The sequence below is a fragment of the Lepidochelys olivacea genome (genome assembly GCF_965140295.1).
Source record: "Lepidochelys olivacea isolate rLepOli2 genome assembly, chromosome: 10".
NCBI lineage: Eukaryota > Metazoa > Chordata > Testudines > Cheloniidae > Lepidochelys > Lepidochelys olivacea.
Window position 1 is genome coordinate 81,940,221 of NC_140420.1, and position 26,202 is coordinate 81,966,422.

General features: G+C 49.0%; 1 protein-coding gene across 1 annotated transcript in view; it reads left to right on the top strand.

Annotated features, from left to right (window-relative positions):
- The window catches only part of LOC311527596 (NADPH oxidase 5-like), a 106,188-nt gene extending 102,576 nt beyond the window's left edge, over positions 1-3,612 (top strand). The window contains exons 19-21 of the mRNA XM_084641752.1: positions 1,114-1,213; positions 2,044-2,210; positions 2,768-3,612. Of these exons, the coding sequence (XP_084497878.1) occupies positions 1,114-1,213; positions 2,044-2,210; positions 2,768-2,899 (399 nt within the window). The 3' untranslated portion in view covers positions 2,900-3,612. The remainder of the gene's footprint in view (positions 1-1,113; positions 1,214-2,043; positions 2,211-2,767) is intronic.
- Positions 3,613-26,202: the final 22,590 nt, after the last annotated feature.

Consider the following 26,202-nt stretch of genomic DNA (forward strand, 5'->3'; position numbering starts at 1 on the left):
TAGTTATGTCATAGCACTGTCCATATTGGCACTTAGGTCAGTGCAACTTATGTTGCTTGGGCGTGGTGGCTTATTCACACCCCTGAGTGATGGAAGTTTACACCAGGGTTAGTGGTAGTGTAGACCTGGCCTCAGGCTGAGACTTATAATGCCCCGTTTAAGTCAAGAGAGGCTAATGTACCTTTGGATGCACTGCAATTGATTATGATAGGGATGCCAGCAGACTCATAATGAAACCATTGGCGCCTATGTTGTAACTGTAACAATAATGTAAGAGGTATAAACCATCCAATCATTTATAGGGTTTGGGTCCTTCAATGCACCTCTGCTAAGAGGTCTCCAGACCCTTGTCCTCCACTCAGAGACATCCTTACTAAATAATAAATGCACAAACACCACTGCCCTAGAGCTATGTTCACGGCATACAGACAGAGGCATTAGATAGAAACATAAAATATTCTTTCTGGAAGATTTCAATGTAACACAACTTTATTTCTTAGAATCCAGAGCAGAGAGAGACAAAGCAAGCTGCTCCCTAAGGCAGAGAGGACAATTTCCCCCACCTTGCTCTAGGCTGGTTGTTTGCAGACTGACTGACTGCTCCCAGATTGCATGTTTCCCTCTAGAGCCCTCGTGCCTGCAAGCAGTACCAGGGAAACCCCTGAAAATTAAAAGTGATAGTTTACAATTTTAATACACGTTTGAATACACCACTCTCCCAGGCAATGGGTCCGACCTCAGCTGGCATAAGTTGGCATAGCCCCGTTAGAGTAAGTGAAGCTACATTGATTTGCTCAGGCTGAACTGGCCCAGTCTGTGGGACTCCAGAGCTGCCTGCTAACCATCCTGCTCCTTCACCAGTTCCAGTGGTGATGAACATGGTATAAAGGCCCAGACAGAGACAGAATTAGAACCTGGCTCCGTCCCACAGCTGTCTGTCCCTTGTCTAATGTGACCAAGAGCCGCTGAGGACTGGGGCCTTGTCGCTTTGCCAGTCTGCAAAGAGCCGCGCTGGGGGCTTTAAAAGGCACAAACACCAACAAGTCAACTGATTTGTAGTTTGGTATGTAAATGTGTGGCTCACTAGCACCAAAGCAAAGATCGTGTTTTCAGGTTGACTTCATCTGGATCAACCGAGACCAGAAGTCCTTTGAGTGGTTTGTCAGCCTGCTCACAAAGCTGGAAATGGACCAGGCTGATGAGGAACCGGAAGGTAAGTGGAAGCCAGGCGGCTCTGCTAGTGAATCCCTCCGTCCCCCATTCCAGTGGGCATGTAGGAATACTATTGACCTCAGCCTCCGTGACACATGCCCCCCAGCAGAGTACAAGTGTCTTTAGTAACACAGTAGATGTTGCATTGTCCCTATTGTCATGTGATAGGCCTATCTGCAAATACAGGAAAAGAGGCAGCCGGGAAGGGATTTGTGAGCTGCAACCATTGTGTCCCAATCCTGGCTCCATCAAAGCTCACTGAGGCTACACTCCACAGGCTCTTGGCAGGTCCTTTCAAGGGGGGCACTCCTGGACCTGACTTAAGTGTGGCCCAGGTACCCTTGGTCTGTCTGCCGCCACTACACTCCTTCCCCTGCTTGGACTGCCATGCTCCTGGCAGGAGAACTCTGTGCGAATGGCTGGGTGGGAAGCCTGGCACTGGCACCAGATAACCCTGCTTTGCTACTTCATGGTACTAGCTGCTGCCGTTCTTCTGATAACATGTCCCGACCACATACAGTCCCCACTTCCAGAGGCAGCATCTTCTCTCCACGAGCGAAACAAGGCAGATACAGTCGGGGTCTATGGATTGGTGGGAGACTGTCCTACCTAGGGGAAGTGGCCTAGAACATCAGGCCAGGGTACAGACCTAAAGAGAGTCTGTCTGGCTGAAGTGACATGATGTTCTGCCTATTTTCCCAGGGACAGGTGTTCTGCTAGCTGAGGTTTTGGTGGCAATGTGTTTTGAGCCAGCCTTGGTCAGTAATTCTGCACTAACAAACTGAACTCCAGATGCTCAGCTGTCACTTTGCTTTTCCCTTAAATGCACAGGCCGTTTTCTAGAGATGCACCTGTACATGACTTCAGCGCTCAGTAAGAACGATATGAAGGCTATTGGTCTGCAGATGGCTTTAGATCTGCTGGCGAAGAAGGAAAAGAAAGACTCTATCACAGGACTGAGGACCAGAACCCAACCAGGCCGTCCTGACTGGAGCAAGGTAACGATCCTTGAAACCCAATTAACAAACTGCGTATGCCTGCTTCACTGTTGGGGAGGCACCTGAGCCAGGTAATGCTGGAGTAACTCCAGAGTAGTCAGTGGGGTGTGTGTATTTACAACGGTGTCAGTGAGCTCAGTCTGGCGCTCCAGGCCCAGTCTCTGCCTCCTCAACCAGGCAGGTTCCTGTTAGAGTCAACGGGAGCTTGGCTTGAGTACGGAGCTCAAAGCGATGCCTGAGGAGTGAGGGTTTCTGGTGGCTCTTCAAGTGGGAACTCTGTGGGAGTTCTTTGATTGCTGCTTCAAGTTTCATGTCTACTGTTTAAGACTTTGTTACATCGTCCCCTTACCCATGCCCAGGAAACAAGCCACCCTCCCTCGTAATTGTTAACGGCCACCCATGAAAAGAACCTCCCTAGGCGGTGCTTTGGTATGCCACCTGCTTAGCTTTGTGGTGAAAGAGAGGTAGTGAACCAAGGGCGTGTTAATGGTGGTCACACGCGATGTTAAAACAGACCTTGTTCTTTTCTCCTCCTCCCTGCTTTCGTTTCATGTCAGGTGTTCCACAGGATGGCAGAGGAAAATAAAGGGAAAGTCCAAGTCTTCTTCTGCGGGTCTCCGGCTCTTGCCAAGGTAGTCAAGGCTCACTGCGAACACTTCAACTTCAGATTTTTCAAAGAAAATTTTTAATGATCTCTTTCTGTCCATCGCTGCCTTTCTCCGCTGCCCGGAGGGCTGTGTTTAGAATCCACTTCCTGCAGGTGATTTAAAGCGTAGCTTACATGTTTCCTTCTGTAATTGCTGGCGCATGCATCATACTTACAAGAGAGCTTTCTTTACCTTCCTCTCTGATTGTATGTGTGGGAATGTACTGTTTGCCCAAAGCATGGTCTAAACATGCCCCATAAATAAAGCATGCTTGTGTTCAGCTGAACCTGGTGTCTAGCACCTCCAGCTGAGTCCCAGTAGGAGCACAAATAACCACTTTGGCTTCTTTTTTGTGCATGGTGTGCAACTGGGGTAGGATGCCCCCGTCATGAAGAATAAAGCTCCCATTTTGGGGAGGAAATGTGGAAACTTTAAGGGGAGGGTGGGGCAGCACCAGTTCTAGGAGTTTACTGCCCCTTGGTAGCTATGGACAGACCTTCATAAAAGACTAGGGACATAGGAGTTGCCAGAGTGGATCAGCTCAGTTCTCCATCCAGTCTGGTATCCCACCTCAGGCAGTGGCCAGTGCCAGATGCTTCAGAGGATGGTGCAAGAGATTGTCGGCTTACAGCAGAGATGGGGCAAGCCATAAAATACACATCCAGAGTCCAAGTGCCCCAGTTTGAGGATTTTCAGTGCCAGGGTTTTGATTCAGCCTGGGAACAAAATTCAGATCTTTACCAGGGTTTGGCTTCTGAGCCCATCCAAAGGTCAGGGGAGCTTGGGGTCCAGGACTCGGGCCTATCTCTAAATACTATCAGTTGGCTGATAAGAAACATTACAAGAAAATAAACCCACTGGCCAGATTCTCTGTAGTGGAGAGGGATGGCCACAGGAAGCCTGGTTTACAGTCGACTGGTCCGGGCATAAGACAGAGCTGCCCCTGTGCAAAGCTACCTTATGCTAGCGGAGGATCAGTCGTAGCAGAGTTCCGTCCCACCCCTTGACTGTCCGCAGCCCGCCACACACACCCTGCAACAGAGCCACCCCTGCCAGATTTAGTACAGCAGAGCGTTCCCCTGGGCAGGAGCAATTTCTGCCGAGCATTTCAGGCCGTGCTGAGGCCAGTGTGCACAAAGTGGCCTTAGCAGACACACAAGTATGAAGAACAAACTTGCTCCGAGGAACGCACGATTCAGCCTGAGCGGGGAGCACAGAGATGCAGCTCACTGTCTCACTGCAGGCTCACTGTCGGCAGTTTAGGAATGGGTTAAGTGCCTGATGGAGTAAATAAGCTTGTTTGTCTGTGTCCAAACTGACATCAAAGCATGAATTAGAGTTTCTTCCACTCGGCTAGTTTAGAATATCACAGCACAAAGCCTGGAAATGCCTGTTTTTAGAGCCCAGACAGGCGTGAACTGACAAGCAGCTTGTTTGCTCTTAGGGCAGTTGGTTGCAGTTTTGTCATCACTCAGCTTGTTAGCCTTTTCCAACAGGACCATGTCACTGCTTTACTCTTGGTTCTATCTTGGCTATGTCTCGGGGAGACAGCTCGAATTTGGGGAGATTTCGGTCTTTCCCAGGAAACACAGGGGTGCAGCCAAAGCCAGGAGAAATGCAAGAGAAAAGGGAGACACAGAACCGTAAGGAGACTGAGGGAGCCATTGGCGAACAAACCTTGCAAAAGCTGAATGAGTCTCTTTCGTTCAGGATTCTGGGTGGGGCTTGTAACATTTTCAGCATAATATTAAATGCTCAAAACTCTTTGAGCACAAAGTGCTGGATCATTGTTAGTCAGTTTCACTTTGCGTGTGGGGTTGCAAACGGTTTGGTGGCTGAAAAGCTTGGCGCTTAAGCAACATCAAAAAGTGGATTTCCCCACATGGTTGTGAAAGTGTCAGAAAGCTGCCACTTCGGGTTTCCACTCTGAACGCTCATCTTGTGCCCCGCTGCCAATCTCCAGTCTCGTCCCATAACGTCCTCAGAGGTCTTTTACCAAGGGTGAAGCTCTGACTGCAGCCCAGAGCTGAGCACAGGACCTTGAAATCCTGGGAACTTTAGGAAAGTCCAGCCCAAGATTCAGCTGTGAACATGGCAGCCAGAGCCCATCTCTGTGTTTGGAGGAGCTGGTTGGGAAATTATTATTGTTTTTCCCTAAGAAAAATTTAGACCAAACCGTTTTTTTCCCCATTTCTGTTGAAAATTTTCTTTTACTTTTTTTGGCTTTTGGTGAAAAACTGACAACCCAGAATCTGAGAAATTCCAGCTTTCGGTTACCACAAACCAAAATGTTTTCATTCTTTAGAGTTTGGGTGTGTCAATGAAAACCTACAAATTTTCTAGCAAAATGGACATTTTCCCACAAAATGGTCTGGTTCATCAAACAGCCATTTTTGGACAAAAACATTATTTTGATGGAACATTTTCAACCCTCTCTTGCATTTTGGATGTAGGCCCCCTTGAACGTTTGGAACACTTGACTTTGGGGGTCTCAGCCTCAGCTCAGATTCAGACTCTGTCCTCGGATTTCTGATAGAGAGCACTGGAGACAGTATTGTACTTGGTGTTCTTACATGTTGGTCACGGCTCCCTGCCATCGCTGTAAAAATAGTGTTGTAATGGGTCTTCTGTGAATGAAATCACATATTAAAAGATGAGCCTAATTCATGGCATTTAGACCCAGAATCAGAGTCAAATTATAACTTCCTGGGTGTTTCTGATAGGCTTGGTCTAGCCCATTATAGAGGAAAGGACCAAATCTTATATATATATGATCCAGCAAAGTATGTGAGCATGTGCCAAATTGTAAGCACATATGTAGTCCCAGTGATGTCAATGTGATTACTCACACGCTTAAAGTGAAGCATATGATTAAGTACCTTTCTGCGTCCAGGCCGAAGTCTGGCTCTAAGGATTCAGTTCTAATTTATTCTTAACCTCTTGATTCTGTTGCCTTGACCAGCATTCGTATTTCTATAGGAATGGGATTAAATTGCCGGGTCTGTTGAGGTGCGACGGGAGCACAGCATTCGCCCTATGCAGCTACACATGCCCCTGCAATAATTTTCGAGCTGAACATGGATTGTCTCAGCTCGTGACACAGAGCAAGGCGAGGGTGTGGTGTTCTCACCCTGGCGTCACCCAGAAACGCAAAAAAAGCAACTTTGCCAGTGGTGAATTCTTCAGCCACAAGAGGGTGCTGCAGACCTGCCAACCAAAGCACTGGTACAGCTCTGTAAAAAGAAAAGGGGAAATTATCTCCTGTAGCAATGTGCTGGTAAAAGCCCCTGGATCCTTGTGAGCATTTTAAATAACAATAGTGTCCAATCCCATGGGAGATTTGTCTGTGGAAAGAGGGCAGGCCCAGCCCTTTCCTGTGTGGTTTAAATAAGCAGGATTCCAAAGAAGAATCACAGCATTTTCCCCTTCAGCTGGGCTTGTCATTTTTGTGGGTTTAAACTCTCAGCTCTCTTCTTCCATGCTGTGCAGAGGAACCTGGTGGGTCAGTGAAAAGGCCTCATGCTGGCCTGGAGGACTGGGGTGTGGGCAGGGGGAGGAGCACCCAGCCCTTTTGTGAATGCACTGTTTTGTCAACTTTCAGAGTAACAGCCGTGTTAGTCTGTATTCGCAAAAAGAAAAGGAGTACTTGTGGCAACGTTTGTTTTGTCAACGTCTTTGTATAAGAGATACAAAGGGCCCCGTCCTGCGAGGTGCTGAGCAGTCCTGGGAATGGCTGAGGGAGGTGCACAATACTGCGTGGGACGGGAGTGTCATCCCATATGCTCCTTGTCAGGTATGCTGTCACTTCACCTGTCCCTAGGTTTAGTTCTCTGGAGGCATCATGGGTGGGGCACAGGATGGGACTCAAGAGATCTAGGTCCTATTTACTGCTCTGCTGTGGGACCTTGGGCAGTCGCTTCCCCATGTTGTGCCTCAGTTTCCCCTCCCACTCTTTGCCTAGTCTATTTAGACCAGAAGCTCTTTGGAGCAAGGCCTCCCTTACCATGTATTTATACAGCACCTAGCACATTGTGGCCCTGATCTGAGCTGATGCCTTTAGGTGCTGCTGTTACTAGTGCCAGGCAGAAAGGTGTTCTCAGTGAATAGTCCTCAGCTCGAGAATTTGCTCCCCTTGCTGGCAGGTGTTTCCCTGGGCAGAGGCCAGGGGGCTTCCAGTTTAACTCCTCTTGCCTGTTGACAGGGGTGACTCTGATGTGTTTCTGGCGAGCAGTGCCCACGCTCCCTGCCCTGTGTGGACTGACTGCAGATAGTGGGTTAACACAACAAAACGCCCGCCCGTCCGGCTGGGCCTGGCCATGTGGGAAGCATGCCCTTCAGCTCTCTGCACATAAGCCAGTGCAGCAGAGGTGGCTGCAGCATCGACACCCCATGCCCCCAGCCAGAGGGTAGCTGTGGAGCCCAGGGTGGGATCTTTCAGAGCCAGTTTTTCACAGGGTTGTAAATGCCATCTGGATGAAAGCACCTCGCCTTCCAGCGCCCCCAGGGACAAGAAATAGACCTGCATCACCCCAGGCCGAGCTCCAGCAATGTGAAGTTCTGCGGGGACTAGAGCGGGTCTGCGAGTCGGTCAACACCTCCACACCACTCCCCGGCAGCCTTGATAGGGCCGTAAGCATGATCACTGAGACCAGTATGGGAAGAATCACCTCAGCTGGCCGGACTGACAGCGTCTCTCACGGCCCCCTTTTATTCCAGGAGGCGTTCCAGGAGGTGTCTGCAATGAGGCAGACTTCCCTGCCAACTTTAGCTGCTTCTCTTAACTCACTTTCAGACCCCCCAGGCTTGACTCTGACCCTCAGCCTTCGCCCTTAAACTGCAACTCTGATCCCAACCCTAGGCTTTGTACTGGGACTATGACTCCGGCTTTGCCCCTGGTTTCGGTGCTTGGTTCCCGACCCCGGCTCTGCCCCTTGGCACAGACTCCTGGTTCCTGACTCCAGCTCGGACCTTCAGTGCTGTCCCTGGTCTCTGACCTGATCGCCCGGTCGTGACAAGTGGAAGGGAGATGTGGGATTGCTGCGATCAGAGATTCTGCACCTCGGGTCAGACAGCAACAGATCATGACTGGTCTTCTTGGTGCCCACGGTTCCCTGTTCCCCATTCTTGTCTTATCCTTCTCTGTGTCTATGGGAACAGACCTTTGCTTTTCTGTCTCCTATAATAATAATAATTAATAATTAATAAACATTGTATAGCTCCTCTTAGAGTGCATAAAACAGCCCCATATTCCATGGGGTTGGTTTGTTTTTAGTAATGCTAGCCAATCTCATTTTCTTCTAAATGCATCTGCCAGAAATGTTTCGCATAGAAACCCAAGTAGGCCAAACCTTTAGCTAAAGGAAGATATGGGACTGCTACTGTCCGGTAGATGTTCTCTTTATAATCGACGGCCCACGAGGGAACAATTGCTATTCTAAACAAATACTCATATTAAACTGCATTTCCTGGCAGATTTATCTGTTGTTTTATGATCGGCCTGGCCAATATGCTGACGCTTTCATTTTAAAAAATAAGATGAATTCAGTTGAGACATTTATTTGATGGCAAAACCATCCATGGGGAGAACAAAACGTAAACTGTAACGGGAAGGTTCAAGAGAAAGCTGGAGCTCTCTCCTTGAGCGGAAAGGCAGCCGTCACAGCCCGTTAGCTGGAGAATGGGCTAGACTAATTCCCAGTGAAGGACTGCTCACGCCATGTGTTGTACGCTGAGTCAGCTTGACAGCTCCATGTAGCCACCTGCCTGGAGCTGTGTGAGCCAAGCCCCTGGCCTGGAAGGTTCTGGCTGGGATCAGGGAGAGTTACTTTCCAAAGGAGGGGAGCTCTCCCTGCCGCATGGGAACTCCCGTGAGAGCCCCATTGAGAATTCCTCTCCAAGGAAATTTGGGCCTCTCCAAGGAACAAGCAGGGGCTCTGGTCCCCAATCTGCTGAGATCTGTGCAGATTCTGCTGAAGACCCATCAACTCAGGGGCTCTGATCCCAAGCAGTATTGAACCTCTCCATTACCCCAACTACAGAATGGGCTTGTGTCTCCATTCTGGGGTTGTATGAGGACTGGTTGGTTAATATCGGTCCTGGGCTCTTATAAGGGAGAGCGCGCACCGGTGCTCCAATGGCCCCAATCCTGCAGAGGGCCAGCACAGACCTTTATCCCTGCACTGAGTCATACTGCCCTCATTGGGACTTTACATGGGAGAGGGAACCAGGCTGCTGTGTTCACTTACAGGAGCAGGGCCTGTGACTGCTAAGAGCTGAGCACATCTGGGAAGTGTTGCTGAGCCCCCTTAAATCCCAATGAACGCCAGTGGGAACGGAGGGTGCTGAGCACCCTCAGAAATGCACAACCCCTTGTGTTGATTGCAATTATTATCTTGTGCACATGCATTGTGCCATCTCCAGGTCTGAATGAAAGCGTGGTCAATGTCTCCATCATTATGAGCATCAGAGCAGCTGCAAGGGGCTGGTCACCTGGATCCAACTGCAGGACTGGGGCCTTAATTATAAACAGAAAACTGTGCCCATTTTTTGCAGAAAATGTTGTAATGGTTTCTAAATATTTAGAACAAAAAAAGGGAATGGGCCTAGTTTTGAGCCAAATGGAGCAAAAATTAGGGGTTTTTTTCCCCTTCTAAAAGATTGGCTTTCCATGGAAACAGGACAAAATACATGTTTCTTCAGATTTGGGGTCTGAACTCAGCTATTTTGTCAATGAAGTGGAATTTGGGTGGATCAAAATCACATCAAGCTAAGTGGCCAATACTTATTGTGCATCATCCATGAAACACAACATGTGACTTCCTGCCCTCCCAGGCCTTTAGCTCTGACCCTTTTAACATTGTTCTCACCTCAGTTTGGAAGCTGAGAGAGATCTTCAGCTGGTGCAACTTGGCACAACTCCCTTGCTGATTTACACCACCTGGGAATCGGGCCCCGTATCTTCAGTCCCACATTTCCCCGGTCTGTTTTATTGGCCTGTGGATCAGAATTCACATGGCCCATAGTATTGTTCTAAAATACATTTCAAAAATAGGAGGATGTGTGTGAGCCAGCCTTCTTACTTCACGTGGGCTTGGTGTGGGCAGATGTAGAGAAAGCCGATCATTTAAGGGGATTGGGAATAAGGCTCTGTGTGAATGGCAGGTATCGTGTGACGCATTCAGCTAGTGCATATGCTTCCCACGCATCTCACCAGGGACTTCAACTCTGCCCCGAGAGCACAATTTGCAAGGTAATTTCTTCCTGATCCTATACGTATGAAATTGGACGAATTCCCTTCCTTTCATCTACAAAGAACAAAAAAAGCACATTTGCTTTTTGTAGCTAGAAGAAGCAGAGGAGCGGAGACTGGAGTGAGCAGAATTAAAGGGGTAAGTGACTATGAAACAGAAAATTAAGCCTTTCTCCCCAAGTTATTATTCAAAGCAGCACTCTGGAGTAAAATGCAAAAATGTCACAGTCAGTTACTCAAGGGGGATAAAAATCAGAATTGCAGTAATGTCCCGAGCTCTGTAGATGGCAACCTTTGTGAACCATGCTTCATGACCTGTAGGATTTGACTAAATATGCAGCCCTAAATATGCAGACCTGTAGGATTTGACTAAATATGCAGAGAGGAAACACTTCCGAACACTTGAGCAGTGGCTGCAGGCAGCCTGTGGAGTCTTTGATCTCCACCCAGAGAGACAAAGCTGAAGCAGAGACGTGATGATGGAGCCCTGGCTGGCACAGCAGCATCCGGGCAGGAGATGGCTGATGAAAGGTGCCGCTCTCCAGTCCTAATAGAGCCAGTGCAAAGTCCCACTCCCCCCAGGAATGGGTGCAGAAAAACCACAGAGTCCTCAAATGCTGCAGATGGCGTTCTTGCTCCCTAGTGGAGGTGTCCTGAGCAACCCTAATTGTCTATAGTCTGGAGCCTGCACTCCCCACTCAGTAGAACTCCCATCACTCTGGGGTGTGGTCCAAGGAGTCAGATTGCAGGGGTGGATTTAAGAATAAGGACCCAGTTGGCAGGTCGTCCACCCAGCGAAAGGCCGCCGGCTGGGGGGATATTTGGGAGGAAGCTGGAACTTAGAGACAGGCAGGAAGAACAGAACCAAGGCAGGTGGGAGACAGACATACTTGGTGGAGGTGACCATGGCTTTTTTCTAGCTGGGGTCAGGTCTGATCCGGTGGCTGTCGGGGATGTGGACAGGGAAGAGGGCTCATGGGCCACCCAGAGCATGTTCCTGTAAGTGGCCAAAGATTTCCACGCTGCTGTCAGTTGTGACAGCAGCTGATTAGTTACAATCTCAGGCACAGCCGGGGGCAGGAAGGCAGCCAGTTCCAGGCACGAAGAATGGGAAAGAGGAGGGGACATAGGCCATTCTCACCTCCCGTTTTTAAATGGGGCCTGTTTTAATGAGACCTCGGGAGGACCTAACTCAGAGCCATCAATCAGCCAGCGCCAGACTATTACTTCCTCCTAAAGATGGGGAGGGGCGTCTTGAAAGGCTGTTCCAAGGGACTAGAATTGTTGCTCCAACAGACACAGCTGGAAGCAGCTGGAGGCTGCGGTTCTGCAGTGAGCTAAGGGGTAATGCATAATTGATTATAATTGATCTGACTGCCTAAAGGGTACACAAATATAATACACTATCTCAACCAGCGGCTACATAGCATGAATAAGGGACCAGAGAAAAAGCCTTCGTTTGAGTCTGCTGTATTTTGCACTTCAAGTGCTTGCACTCGAATGCTGGAAGAGGCAATGAAAACCTTGTAAAACAGGGTGTGTTAGCATCTACCTCAGGCCTCATTCTCAGGAGCACCGCTGGAGTCCTGGGAAATGGGCTTTTTTGTCTACTTGTTTATAAACTAGTGAAACAAGAAACACTCTATGCTTTATAAAGGGCATGCAGGCTGACCCCAAGAAATATGAAGGTGCTGGCTGAAGAGGATACATTGGGAAATGGGATCTTTCCTTGGTTCAGTAAAGACCAGCACATTATGTCAGCTGGTAGGAACCTAAGAGCCCAGGTGTGCACAATGGAGCCCTCATGGAAAGTTCTGTATCGAGAAGGATACCATTCCTAGAGAATTCTTGAAGCCACCTATTGAATTCTCGTCCAAGATGGTCAGGGATGCAGCCCCATGCTCTGGGTGTCCCTAAGCGTCTAACTGCCAGAGGTTGGGACTGGACGATGGGAGATGGATCACTTGATAATTGCCCGGTTCTGTTCTTTCCCTCTGAAGTATCTGGCACTGGCCACCATGGGTGGCAGGTATCACAGGCCAGGGGAGACTGAGCCTCCCCAAACAGCCAAACGTGGTCCTGCCCATGCTCTGCCCCGAGGTCCCCCTCCTGCTTCCCGCTCTTCCCCCAGGCTGGGGTGGGGCTAGGGCATACTGGCCTGTAGCTGGGACTTGGGTGGCTAGGGCCGGTGGTCATGCTGCCTGCCGCTCCGGGGCTGGGGGCCACACCACCTGGCCGGCGCTTTGGGGGCTCTGGGGCTGCACCACCTTGCTGGCGCTCCGGGACTGGGGGCCCAGGGGCTGCGCCATCTGACTAGCGCTCCGAGACTGGGGGCCCTCAGGTGACCCAAAGGCCACAGTGGGGGGCTCGGGGCTTCGGCAGAGGGGGGAGGAGAGAGATGGGGCTTTGGGCAGAAGGGGCAGGACCAGGGTCTAGGTTCCCTGAATGGGCAGTTCACGCACCGCCCATGTCGGCCACTGTCGGAAGACAGGACACTGGGCTAGATGGCCCATTGGTCTGACGCAGTATGGCCGTACTTATGTTCTCTAGTAGGCATTTAGGGCCAGAGTGTTAATGGGGTGAAGGTGCCTCAAAAAGCAAATAGGTGGAGATTTCAGAAGCGCTAGGCATTGAGAATCCCGCTAGGCACCTACCTGCTTCTTCAAGCACCTAAATACCATTGAAAATCAGTCCCTTTGCCCCCCAGCCTTGCCAATGCTTATACAGGCAAGTAACCCTGCTCATGTGCCTTAAAGTCACTCACAGGTGTGTTTGCAGGATCAGGGCCATAATTCCCTATTAAATGCTACAGGATGGTTAAAATATTATCCAGAAAGTCTCTATTGGGTGCATTATGCTTTCAGTGTCGCCACTAGAGAACTCTATTGGTTTCATCCCTCTAGGCAGGTCTTATGCAGCTGCATAGTAACTCACGGGTCACTTACGGGGTGCATAGTCCCTCCTGCGTAACGGGTAACTACAAGTCAGACACTCGTAAATGCGTGCAGCCCGGAGCCCAGCCTTCACAGCCTGGAAATAGTGAACTCAGACCCCATGTACGCTTCCTGGCCACTGGATTAGCGCCGTGACTAATGGACAGTGTCACCGGAGCTCAAGAGCTGGCTGGTTTCGGATGCCCGTCCTGGGGGAGGGAACGATAAATCTCACCCAGAGCAGGTGCCATGATACAGGAGCCTCTTTTTCGATTGCCAGAAAACAATGTGGAAAACAGCTCATCAGCGGAGGAAGCCGGAGCAATGAAACGGGGCTCGGCACTGGGTTGTCACTCTGCACACACCGGGCAGGGGAAGAGCTGAGTGAAATCTCCCGTGGAGTATAGCAGGGATGAAACCAGTGGGGAGCTATACAGGTTACTCTAAAAACGTACCTTACCGAGTAGCGACTTCGCTGTACATGGCTTGGTGGAAGAGGGGCTGGCACGGGATTCCACAGACCTGGACTCCAGTCCTTGCTCTGCTGCAGCCTTGGGGCAGGTCACTTCACCTCTTTGAGCTTCTGCCTCGGCCCCCTTTCTTGTCTATTTAGATGGCAGACTGGGGCAGGAGCTGCCTCTATTGCACAGCCCTGACCACAAGGAGATCCAGATCTCGGGTGTAAGGCCACATCAGTTCTAGCCCAGCCTAATCATAGATTGTCTACAGTGACCTCCTCTTGCAAATCTGACTCTGGGTCCATTAGCTCCTCGTTTTGCCAGTGCTATTTACATTTGCTGAATGCTTTGTTTACTCACAGAAGCCTCTGTTTTGTGGCTAGAGCAGCGGGCGAGCTTTCAGGCCTCATTCTCCTTTTTAAATACATCACTGACCCTTTGATGTCAGCTGCAGGAGTTTGAATCTTAACTCTGCTGTCTCATTAGCCGCAGCACCATGAATACAGGACACGTATGTTCTCTCCCCCCTTTCCAGATGCTTTCATCTCCTGGGTGTTTATCATACCTCTCAGCACTGCCTGGTCCTACTTGCCTCTGCTAGGCATCTCAGCAAGGAAAAGTTAAAACACCCCTGCAGAGATTTAAAATGAGAGTGAAATAGTCAGGCTTTCAGACTTGGTTACATAGATTCTTCCTCCCATCGCCACAAGCACTATCCCCTACGCTCTGGTGGAAAGAGTTGTGCAAAATTCACACAGCAAAACTTGGGGCATTCAGCATTTCCCTGGTTTGGAGCTGGAGGCTTCGAAGAAGAAGAAGATTTAATAGTGCTTTAGTTTTGGCAGGAATGTAAGTTTTGTCAACGTGCAAAAGCCTTTGTGCCCCCTTTTCCGGCTGTCTGTGAGAATTCCGAGGCTGCAGCTGGTTGCGAATGGCAATGATTTGCGGTGAAATCATTTTCATTCTTCAGTTTGGGCTCTGGAAGGAAGGGGGTTGGTTTATTTAAAAGTTTCCTTGAACATTTTTTTGGAAAATATTCCCTTTTGGAAGTTTGGGGTGTATCTTTCCCTTTTTGCTTTGATTTTGCTCTTCCCTGCTTTCTCTTTATTTTCCACTGTAAAGAAAGTGGCCAAAAGGGGGGGAACAAAGCATCTCCCTCTCCCTCCCTCCCTCCCCCGCCCCCGAAAAAATTCTTGGTTTTGACAATAAAGAAATGGAACATTTGCAAAAATCTTCATTGATCTAAAGCAGGCCATGTCTGTCCGTCCGTCCCCCCTCCCCCCGCAAATGTGTTTGAAACATATTGCCCAGCTAGGGTGACCAGATAGCAAGTGTGAAAAATCAGGACAGAAGGTAGGCTGGAATAGAGTCTAGAGAAGACAAAGCCCCTAATATCAGGATGTCTGTATCTGAGGCCAAGTGCTGGTGCATTTCAGTGTTGTAGTGGGGAGGCTTTGTATGCCTGTGAGCACAGGTTGTTCCTGGGCTTTAATGATTGGCCCACTGAACGAATAAGGGACCTTCAGCGCCTCTCTCCTGTGAGAGATCGCCTCTCACTCAAAGCCAGAGGGACCTTTTCATCCCAGCACCCTGGGTCTGTGACTTTGCAGCTCTGAATTTCGTACAGTTGGTCACGTGATCGTTGAGGTGGGTGGCTGGTTGGCTTAGCCTGCCCCGTGTGCTCAGGAGTCAGGGGAAGCTGATCTGACTTTCCCAGAGAAGTGGCTGTGCTTTCTGGGCTTTGCCCGAGCCAGCCACGAACAGAACTTTGAGCTCTGCTGTTTCGAGGGGCCTCAGAAGGGAGGTTTCCTTAGCACCCCCTCCAAAGAGCTTCGAGGCATGTGTTTCCCCAGCGAGCTGGTGAGAGTAGCAAGGAGTTAGAGCTGAGAGAGGGTGGAGCAGAGGCCCTGCCTCCAGCAATTGTTGGAGGGGTAGCAGCTCACTGGGATTTTCTCCGAAGAGGACAGTAGGTAAGAGATGGGATTGTTGGCGGAGGTCTCGGGGCCCAGCAGAGGGGCAGACAATATGGTTGTGTGTCCAGTCATCGGTTTGCTGATCTAAACTGGACACCTTTGTGGTCCCCCCATGTGTGGCCTAGTGGTGATGGGACTCAGGAGAGCTGACTTCTATTCTGGGCTCTGCCACTGGCCTGCTGGGTGGCCTTGCACAAGTCACCCCACGCCTCAGTTTCCCCCTCTGTAGAATGGGGGTAATGGTGCTGCAATCCTTTGGTAAAGCACTCTGAACTCTAGCAATGAAAAGTGCTGCATAAGAGGTAGCACTTATGGGTCCTAGGATCATTTTAAGACACAGGTGTGGATTTGCTGCCCTAAGGCGCCTTTGCTGAGTGAGGTTGGCTTACTAGGGGAGAACTGCGGCCAGCACGAATGCTGGAGGTCATTGGAGCACCTAAACCTCCTGCCCCACCATCTGGCCTCTAAGCCCCTGTCCAGTGCCGCGCTAGCTGGAAGCACACAGATGCCTTGGCTACACCTGGGCAGGAGTGAGAGAGGATTCTAGCTTGGGGATGGGCACAAAGGTCCATCTAACTCAGCTGCGGCTGCTCCTGGCTGAGCGTAGGATCACTGCACTGGGAGCTGCTGTCACGCCTGCGGCTGCCTGTACATCCTACATGAATCAGAAGAGCTGTGGGCATGCTGGGCTCCTACAGGTGAGGTTGGTTTGCTGTCTGCTGCTGTTCTGAACATGGGAATTGCTAAGCTGCATCAGCTCCCAGATCCATCTAGTCCCTTATCCTGTCAGGTGTGTTGGAGGAGTTGTAAGGACCCTGCCGTACCAGAGGTGGGATAATCTAACCCCTGTGTATGTCTCTTCCTGGTTTCGATTATTTAGAAGTTGGCTTAAGCCCTGAAGCAGGAGGTTTAATATCCCTTCCAAAATCTTTTGCCATTAACTATTAGAACTCTGGATTTTCTTGGTCTCCATATAAATACCCAATCCCTTTTTGAATCTTGCTAAATTCTTGGTCTTAACAACTTCCTGTGGCAGTGAGTTCCACAGATTAATCACCACACTTCCTTGTATTGGTTTTGAATTTCCCATCTTTTTAATTTCATTGAACACCTCCCATTCTTGCGTTTGGAGGCAGGCAGATACTGTGCACTCCACATAGGCACTTTCTCAGCTCAGCCTCTCTGTTCTGTCTCACTGCTGCTGGCGTTTGCTGCTGAGTGAGGCTTAGCTCTCTGTCCTGCCTCCTGACCTCAGTTCCATCACGCCCATTCCATGTCTCTCTCTTGTATAATGCAAAGCTGGCAAAGTGCTGGAGCTAATTTATGGCGGCTCTCGCTTGTTGGTGCGGGGAGCTGTGCGGGTAGAGCAGTGTGGCTCTAGTAAGCTTACAGACCGCGTGTGCGAGAGCCAGGGCTGTCTCAAGTGGGAGGGAGGAAACTTGGCGAAGGAATAGCAGCAGCAGAATGATTGTCTTGTGTGACAGCCAAACTGAGCAGCCCAGTTTGGGATCAGAGGCCACGGGCACTGTGCACACACACAGAAGACAGTCCCTTTCCCAAAGAGTCGACAATGTGAGTGTCACACGAAACACAACCGGTGCATGCAGCAGACGGGGGGGAGCCCAAGGTAACAACGAGATGACTACGAACAGCATGGCAGGCAGCTCTCGCAGCACGCCAGCTACTGAACACATCCCCACCCTGACTCTTGGCTTACAATGGGCAACGTTTCATGTCCACCAAGTTCCCAGTGAGAGGTGGGAGGGTTTCTGTGTTTTCATGTGTATCAGGAGAAGAGAAAACCATTGCGCTGAAACTTCATGGACCAGTGAAATGTCAGGGTCAGAAAATCACCCAAACGGAAACAGACAGTTTCCCACTGAAATTCTCTGCCTTCTCACAGCTCTGTTAATCCACTGAGCTCTCCAAGCAACTGCTTGTTCTTATGACACAGAGGAAGTCTCTGATGGCATTTCTCACAGCTAATGGCTGGTGTGAAGTCCACCCACTCCAGAGACAGAGCTGGAATCTGATTTCTGGTGACTTTAACTGAATTTTTAAAGAGCCTTCCTCTTCATGTCACAGAGAAAATAGAACACGCTGTCTTTTTAAATTTAGTTTAAAATGTTGTTCTCTGTAGGAAATGGTTGGTGTGTTCTGAAGTCAACAGATGAGACTCTCCCTGCTAACAGGGTGCCCAGCCAGCAGAATGGGCTTTTTGATATGTTCCCCATACACGTTTTGGTTTTGGACACACACAGATAGACCATCGACTCCCATCTTCCAGCTCAATTCCTCATGACAAGATTTTAGCTCCAGCCCTCTAATCTTGCAAGGTGCTGAGCACCTTGAGCTCTCAGTGGAACAGGAAACTCAGTGAGAATAGCTGGCTCTAAGCCCTTGCCAGATCTGTGCCCTGACATTAGTCGTACATAGTGGGGTGCCCTTTCTTTCCTGCTACATATGGTTTGCCGTAGTCGTAGACCCGTTACCATTTCCATGAGGAGGCGCCCAGATATATTGGGGAGTAAAAGTTTCTGCATCCACCCAGCATGTGTGGCCAAGGTAGTGCCCCGCCAAGCAAAAAAACAAATCGAAGACGTACCGGGATGAAGGTATCTGCAGCAGCGCTCGGCTGTGCCTTGCTCATCGCTGCTGTTGCATCTCATCTATTTCACAAGCATCTATTTAGTCTTAACTGATTGTCTTGATGGTTCTGAGAAAGAAAAGAAAATAACTCAATATAGTGACAGCTTAACAACATAAGGACCTGCCGATCATCTAATAAATAATGTAACCGGGGGAAACCCATACAGCAGAAAATCATTTAAGTGCCTCGGCCACAAGGAGACTTCCTGCACTGCTGACTCCATGGATGGACTGGGGGACACCAAATGCTGCTGAGGGATCTAAGGGTTTTCTAACCGTTCTCTACTAATGGACATGGCGAATGATTTGATTGTCTTGGCTTTTGTGAGAGGATGACCAAAAAAAAAAAAAATCCTTCAACCACTAGAGTATTCTGTCCTGCTTAGGTTCTTGGACCACCTTCCCCGCCCTAGGATCTGAGCAGAGCACCTTCCAGAAATGCACTCAGTCACATGACGAGCATTTGTCACATGGGATTCTTCTGCTATTGTACTTCGAATGGCTGCCAGTGACTCCACCCGGTTCCATGCTCCCATCCCAGTGCGGAGCGGGGTTTCTCTCTCAGCTGTCTCACCTTCGCGGCCACAGCGTCTCAAACACAATGGGTGTTCTCCACAGAGCCATGCCCAGCATGAAGTGCTGGGGCCCAGGGGAATCCATAGTGCGGGGCTCAGGTGTGAATCTCACAGGGCACAAGGGTTGGCTTGCAAAAAATATCGTCTGCCTCAGAGAGGGAGGGGATGTGTTGAATTTGTCATCTCACCTGGAAGGAGTAGAATGACCCCGGCGAGATTTCTGTTCCTAACTGAGAGGGACTCTGGGGGACACGGCCCCTGGATTATCCTGTAATTTGAGGCTTCAGCATTTTTAGATCTCTAGCATGTTCAGCAAACGCTCGCAATGCTTGTTTTCTTCCTGAGCAGCACAATAACCTTTTCAAATACAGGCTTCCCCCTGCCCTCCTCCACTCCCACCGTCTCACGAGAAGCGGGGGGCTGATGGGAATCCCCATTCTGGTGTCAGCGTTGATATAGGAGCAGGGAAGAAATGGTTGCTGTCGGTCATTTTCAGTGGCTACAGAGTGCGTGTCTGCTCAGGTTGGGTTATGCTGGCAAGAAACGCCATGTATCTCACGGCCGTCGGATTTGAGACCCACTGCACTAGTGCTGGGACCCTGACTCCAGCTGTCTAGCGTTCGAACAGGCGTGAAAAGCCACGAAGCTCTGAGGGTGGAGCCTTCGCTGAGCAAAGAGCAAGCGCTGGTGATGGCAGGGTGTTTCTGCTCTGACCAAAATGTGCTAAGCTACAAGTCAGGTGGGATGGGGAAAGGAGGACGGTCTGCACTTGCCCAATTAGCATTTCTCTCTCTCCCCATGGGGCTCTCTGCTCTGTGTGTGTGTGTGTATGACAGCAGCTGAGAAGAAACCCCCTAATCAGAGGACATCAAAGCCTCAGTAAATGCAGAGAGAGAAATGAAGATGTGAAGGAGCCAGATGCTTTAAAGCTAAGCTATTTGATGTAACATTAAAAGTGGACACATTGCCAGCTGTGAACTTTACCTTGACTTTTAATTAGCTTAATTTCCAGTAATTTCCACACGGTTTTATTGTACAGCCTTTTCCCAGGTTAACTGGGAGACATGCATTCAGATACATTATACTGTACATTAAATTACCATCACGGTGCACTTGCAACTATTATGAAGAAGAAATCACCGTCGAGGAAGACTTCGTGAAAATACATGGGTTTTTTAATCACCCTGGAGTAGTAAAAGTCTTCTGATCATCTTGTCAACACAGCCAAAGGTTTAAAGATGAAAGTACATTCTTTGTGGTCTGCATCCCCTGCTGCTAACTGGGACCCCTCAGCTCCCAGCTTCACTGGGAGCTTTCCCTGCCCAAGACCAGGCCCCGAGAATCAATGAAGTTTTGGTTACTCTAAGTAGGTGTTTTAACTGGGGTCATTTTAAACTGTATTTCCCAGAACATGCTATTCACCGAGCTGTGTCAGTCCACTCTTTAGATGTCAGAAGGCTGGATATGACTCTGTGTGTGGCTTATTTGCACTACAGATAAAGCCAGTTGGATTTAACCAGGGGTGACAAGTAACAGGTTTCAAGGGATTTTTAAAACCCCCAAGCCCCATGTGTTTATTTTCCATTCTCCATCTGGGTTCCTTACTGCTATCGCAACAGCAGCGGTAATTGTGCCCACGTATGTCTTTGCTGACTTTGCTCATCACAGCTCCATCACCTCTCATGCCCCATGCTTGCAAAAACTACCCCTTCATGAGGTACAGGCCAGCATCGGAGGGAGAGAATTATGAGTAGAGTAAAGCTGAAGGATTTGTCATGGAAGCTCCATTGAAGGAGGCTTTGAGAGGAATCATTTCAAATCTGACCAATAGTCTTGTAATCTGTCAAAGCCTTGAAGACTTTGCCCCTTGGCTTGCACTGACAGTACCTTGCCCTGACGGGTGAGCCTCTGGCTGACTTCTGGCGTATTCCTCTTAGCTGTTGGTAAACTGCTAAACAAATCAATTCCAAATTCCCCCCTAGGTCAGCTTGTCTTCAGGCTATACGTGGTAAGCACTCGTAACCATTCCTTCAAAGCCTTCGTGCAGCACAGGGGATTCAGCTGTTTTGGAGCCTCTACAGGCTCTGAGCCCCAGGACCGCTGCTACCATGCTGTTCTACTACACTTCGTGTAAGTACCAGAACTGGCCCTGAAAATGCTGCATCTGGACTAACATTGCAAAGTCAGGATGAGCTGATCGGCTAACACTGGGATGTCTGTTCTGAGGGGGTGACTTTCCCAGGGTGTTAACTGTGTTGGCCTCCACCTGTACAGTGTTGATTGTGTCTAAGTAAACTAGGTATGGTTTGGGGGTTTCCCAAGATATTTTTGGTCCCTCAGTCTCTACTAGCTTTTGCTGTCCAACTTCCAAGTGCTCAAGGAAATTACCAACTCTGAGTTCAATGCACAGTCTGAAAAGGGTTGCCTGAGACCTTGCACAAACGGGAATTGTAGGCTGTAACAGTCTTCCTCTAATGCCTTCATCTTGGCTGACTTGTACCACTTTACATGCATGGCCTTATCCCTTGTACTTTTTGTGCAGTCTCATTGCTGTACACAGGCATGCTTCATTTGTTACCGGTGAACACTGCAGCACCTTGTATATCAATAAGGGAGGAGCTGTTTATGGTATATTAAGCAATTTGTATCCATCAGCAATGATTAAAAAACAGTTAGGTTTTTTAATCCTGCTGGCAAAAGTCAAGTGCCCATTTGATGACAATAAGAAAGTTGTTCCTTTGTTCCTATGTCCTCAGCTCGGACCCTCAGGACCTGAAGGGCCAGTAGCTGCCCATGTTCCCCTTTCTCTCTGAACTACAAGAGCAAGGAAACCAAATGAGCTCAACCTCTCCAAAGAAAAAGGCACCACTGAGGGCCACAAAGCTGACACCATTGCAGCTGCAGGGTTGTCCCTTTTGTAGGTTCTCGTTCCTTGTCAGGAACCAAATTCCAGGTCCCCCGTCTCTGCTGCAGCAATGAATGTGTTGGCAGCTCTTGCGGGAGAAACAGAGAACTCTGCATTCAGGCCTTGGAGTGCTGCAGAAAGCTTTTCAGTTCACCTTTAAGCAAGAACAGGACACGCATTAGCCTACCACTTCTGCATGATTAGGGTGTGTTGTGTGGCACACAGCCAAACCCAGAGTACCTTCAATTATCCAAGGGTTGCAACCAGGGCCCCATAAGTAATGCATGTGGTGCACTACGATACCCTCTACAAATGCATTGCCACTTGCCATGTCATATTTTATTGATAACTCCAAAGAATCCTGCTAATAATAGAATGGCTGGGCAGCTTCATCCTGTTCTGGCAGCCTGGCCTATAACTTAATTGACAGAGACAAAGGGGAGACTATCAAAAGCACAGATGGCAGGTCGGCACCTGACACCTATTGACAGTCAGGAGGAGCCGAACTGCTACTCTTGTACCTTGGCAAGTCTCCTCCAAAGCATTTCAGTGGGGGCTTTAATTCAGCATCAGTATTGGTTTTAACCAAAATACGTGCACCAGACTGTAAAGCAGCACAGAAGCCAGGACCCTAAGGGCATGTCTACACTGCAATAAAACATGTGCCACTGGCCTGTGTCAGCTGACTTGGGATCACTGGGTTTGAGCTGTGGGGCTATAAAATTGCAGTGTAGACGGCCAGCCTCGGGCTGGAGCCCAGGGTCTGGAACTTCCCACCGCAACTCTCAGGGTATGTCTACACTGCAATGTAAGCCCAGGTTAGTAGACCTCAAGTTAGCAGACCCAGGGTTTGTTAACCTAGGGCTTGAGTGTCCACACTTGTTTATAGCCCTGGGTTTGGAGTTGTTGAACCCTCGGTCCTGACCTGGGGCTTCAGGTTCTACGCTGCATTATGCGGGCCCGAGTTCAACCACCCATATCCCAGACTTCCTAGTGCCATCCCGAAATATGGCCGCTCTAGCCCTTTGTTCATGGTATGTGGGAAAACTTGACTGTCCACCAAACTTGACTGTCCCGAGGACCAAGAAAGTCAGCCTATGGGAGTGTGGGATACTTTTGGTGGACTCCCAGAGCACGAGTCTGTTCGGGCGTTGTCCCTATTGCAAAGCAACAGAACTTGAACCCAGGGTCCCAGCTTGACTCAGGCTCAGATCCTCCACTCCTGGGTGTTCCAGGGACCTGGAGTCCAAGCCCTGAGTTAGTGCAATTTGTGTGTAGATGAAAGAGGGGTTAGGCTTGAGCCTGAGTTTGAACCCTGGGCTTACACTGCTGTGTAGACATTCCCTAAGTGTCCTTCATTGGAGCTGCTCAAAGTACAATCAAGCCAAAATGCCCAGCCTTCTGATGCATGGGGATAATTTTGTGATATACCCGGAAAAGACTATTTTTTTCAGCTCTCCCTATGTCTGACTCCGTCCTGAGGCATGTCAAAAAAAACCAGGCTTTCTCCAGCAGGAAGAAATAATGACGTAAGGTCTAAAGATTATTCTTGTCTGTGTCCTCCCAGTCTCTGTGCTGGAAACACTAGCGATGCAGCCATGCAGATTATGCCTCAAGATTTTGCTGACATCGCTTTTTCATTAATGTTTATTATTTTGTATTAATAATGACATGGGGCTAGATCCCGGGCTGGTGTCAACTGGCCTAGGGCCACCAGTACTAGCTCACACTTGCATTATGGTGAATGGTTTTCAGAAATAACAATGAACCCTCTGGGCCTGATTCTTGTTTACACTAAAGCTCCTTTACACTGGGATAAAGGGACCTTAGTGTAAATGAGAATTGGCACTCTGTCTGTAACCTCATTTGTACTAGTGTAACTCCATTTGCTTCAGGGGAATTACCCCAGACTCAGTTGTGACATTGGAACTGGGCCCGTGCTCCTTACCTCGTCTCCTAAAGCAAGAAAGAACTTTCCACACCCCCCTCCACACACACACAGCCCCTCCCTCCTTCCCTCCCTCCCTCCCCAAGAGTTGGACAATTGGCTCCTGGTACTTAGTGAAATTAGAAGCCAATGAGCAAAATCACTGGATGTGGGCTGTGACATATTCTATGTCTGAATTTGATTCAGACCCAGTAAGAAATGGATCAGATAACGATCTGGCTGGGGTATGTCCATGAGTGATATGTGATTGATGTGGGGGAGCTCTGAGTACCACGTGAACACACAGTGTATGGTGAAGATCCCAAAGTCAAATATCAATTTTTCATAACCTTGGCTAATGTAGTTTTCCAGTCTGCTCCATTAACAGAAATCTAATACAGTCCATTCAACTGAGCCCTTCCAATAGTGTTAGCATGTTAAAGTCGTTCCCGTCTTCTCTTCATTTCACCACATTCCTGAGACTATATATTATTGAGCTACATTTGCTTTACAAATCTTTATTTGCTATTGCTTGAGTTCTTCCCCCAACCTCCAAAGTATGGATGTGAGAAAGTCACAGATGTCAGTGACTCCATCAGTGAAAGAACACTTTGATTTATGAGTCTGGTATGAGGGTTCCTGTGATGTGTCCAGAATGTGTTGCCACGAGCATCTCTGTGAAGAGATTAGATGGCTCTTTCCTATCATTCTGCATTTGCCAGCCTGGTTATAAATATGTTTGGAAAATCTAATCAAGATTGGATTTCTAGCTGGCAGATCATTTGGACCATTTACCAGTGAGTGAATAGCAGTGAGCATGTTTAGGTCCACTGCAAACCTATGGGCCTGGTTCACCCTTCCATTACTCCAGTTTATGGCAGTGTGATTCCACTGGTTTAAATAGAGTTATGCATGTTTAACAATCCATGCAGTAGCGAATCAGTCCCTGTGTTTTCTCAGACATGTGTTTCTACAGCTATTGGCAATATTTGGGGAAATAGAACATCCTAATTCACTTAGGACCTGATTTGGGAAAGCGCATACTTAATTTTAAGCACACACTTAAAGTTAGGCTTAAATGCTCTTCCTGAATAAGGAGGCTTTCCTGAATTGGTTTCTTAAAGGTGGGTCCAAGACATGAAATTCAGATCTAGATTTCAACCCAAAGTTCTGCAAATATCAAATTGTCTGAGTTGTGGTTACATCTCCTAGAGACCAACCTCAGCTGTGAAGTTCAGAGCTGGATCCAAACTGGATGTTTTTCAGATCCATCTTGATGGTCACTGTCCTTGTTCCATAATTAGAGGGGGCTGATTGAACAGGGGCATTGGCTCACCACGTCCTAGTGCAAATTAGGACTGCTGCTGCCTCCAGGGCTTAGAGAAGTGTGAAAAAAACCTTACGCTTGGCGTTATGGTCTAATAGGGATGTGTTTCTGTGTGATGGGGCGTTGGCCCCACACTGTGTTAACAGAGCCCTAGGGAGGCTGCACAAGAAACAGCTAATAAGAGACGGACAGTGAGGAACAGCCAATCAGGGGCTGGAAGGCCCATATAAGATGAACTGCAGAGCAGGGTCAGGTACTCCTTGCAGCTCAAGGAGGGAGGACTGGGTGCCTGGCAGGCAGAAGGAAGCTTGCACCCTGGACAGAATAGTGCTGGGCAGGAACAGGGGAGTGAGAGGGAGTTCCTGGCTGGCTGCTAGGACTGGCAGGCTGAGACCCTGAGGCAAGGGCAAAAAGGGTACTGGGGCCACAGGGAAGTGGCCTGTGGAAACGTACTGAGGAGTTGGCAGCCATGTGCTGCATCCCCTCCATCTGCAGGGTCCCTGGCCAGGATCCGGAGTAGTAGGTGGGCTCAGCCCCCCGCCCCCGTCCCCCACTTGCCACTGGGGAAGTGGCCGGACAACTGGCTGTAGTCACCACTAGGGTACAGTTCACTGCAGGGGCCCTGGAAGGGAGGAGCACAGATCATGACATGGCCGGAGGTCCTTGGAGTGACATGAGTCCGGGAGTAGAAGTGACGGCGGGTGAGATGCCATTGGGAGAGGGCATATCGACCTGAAGAGCTGATCCCCAAGATGGCCAGCAGGAGGTGCTAGTGTGGTGAGTGGAATCCCATCACATTCTGTTAAGCTGACTGATTTGACTCTATTTGTATGTGTGTTTGTGTGTGTTTGTGTGTGTGTAAGCGAGAGAACGAAAGAGAATTTGCACAAACATTTGAAAAGACACCAGAAAGATGTTACTGTACATGGCAGGCTAATGTATCATGTGGCTTAAGAAAAACACACTCATCTCAATCATTAAAAAAAAAAAAAAGTTAATTCCATCTCCCTATTCTTGTTCTGTGTCGAAGCAATTATAACCAGAATGAATCATTATGAGTATGCTGATCATCATTTTCATTCAGTATCCCCGCTGAATTGCAGGGTACTGGAGTGCATCATTCAAACACTCTGTTCCTTTAAGCATCTAAAGAGAGATTTTAGATTTCTTTGAAAAGCAGGGAACCAAGGTGTCTGCGCGGGGGGGCGGGGGCAGTCTGGACTTGTGGATGTCTGAGATTGTCATACTCTGGATTAATTCCGCTTGGAGCCCTTGACCCTGATTCTCCTGGGTAAAACAGCACTAACCCTATGAGATTGGGGGAGTCACATTGAAGTAGCAGATTTTTG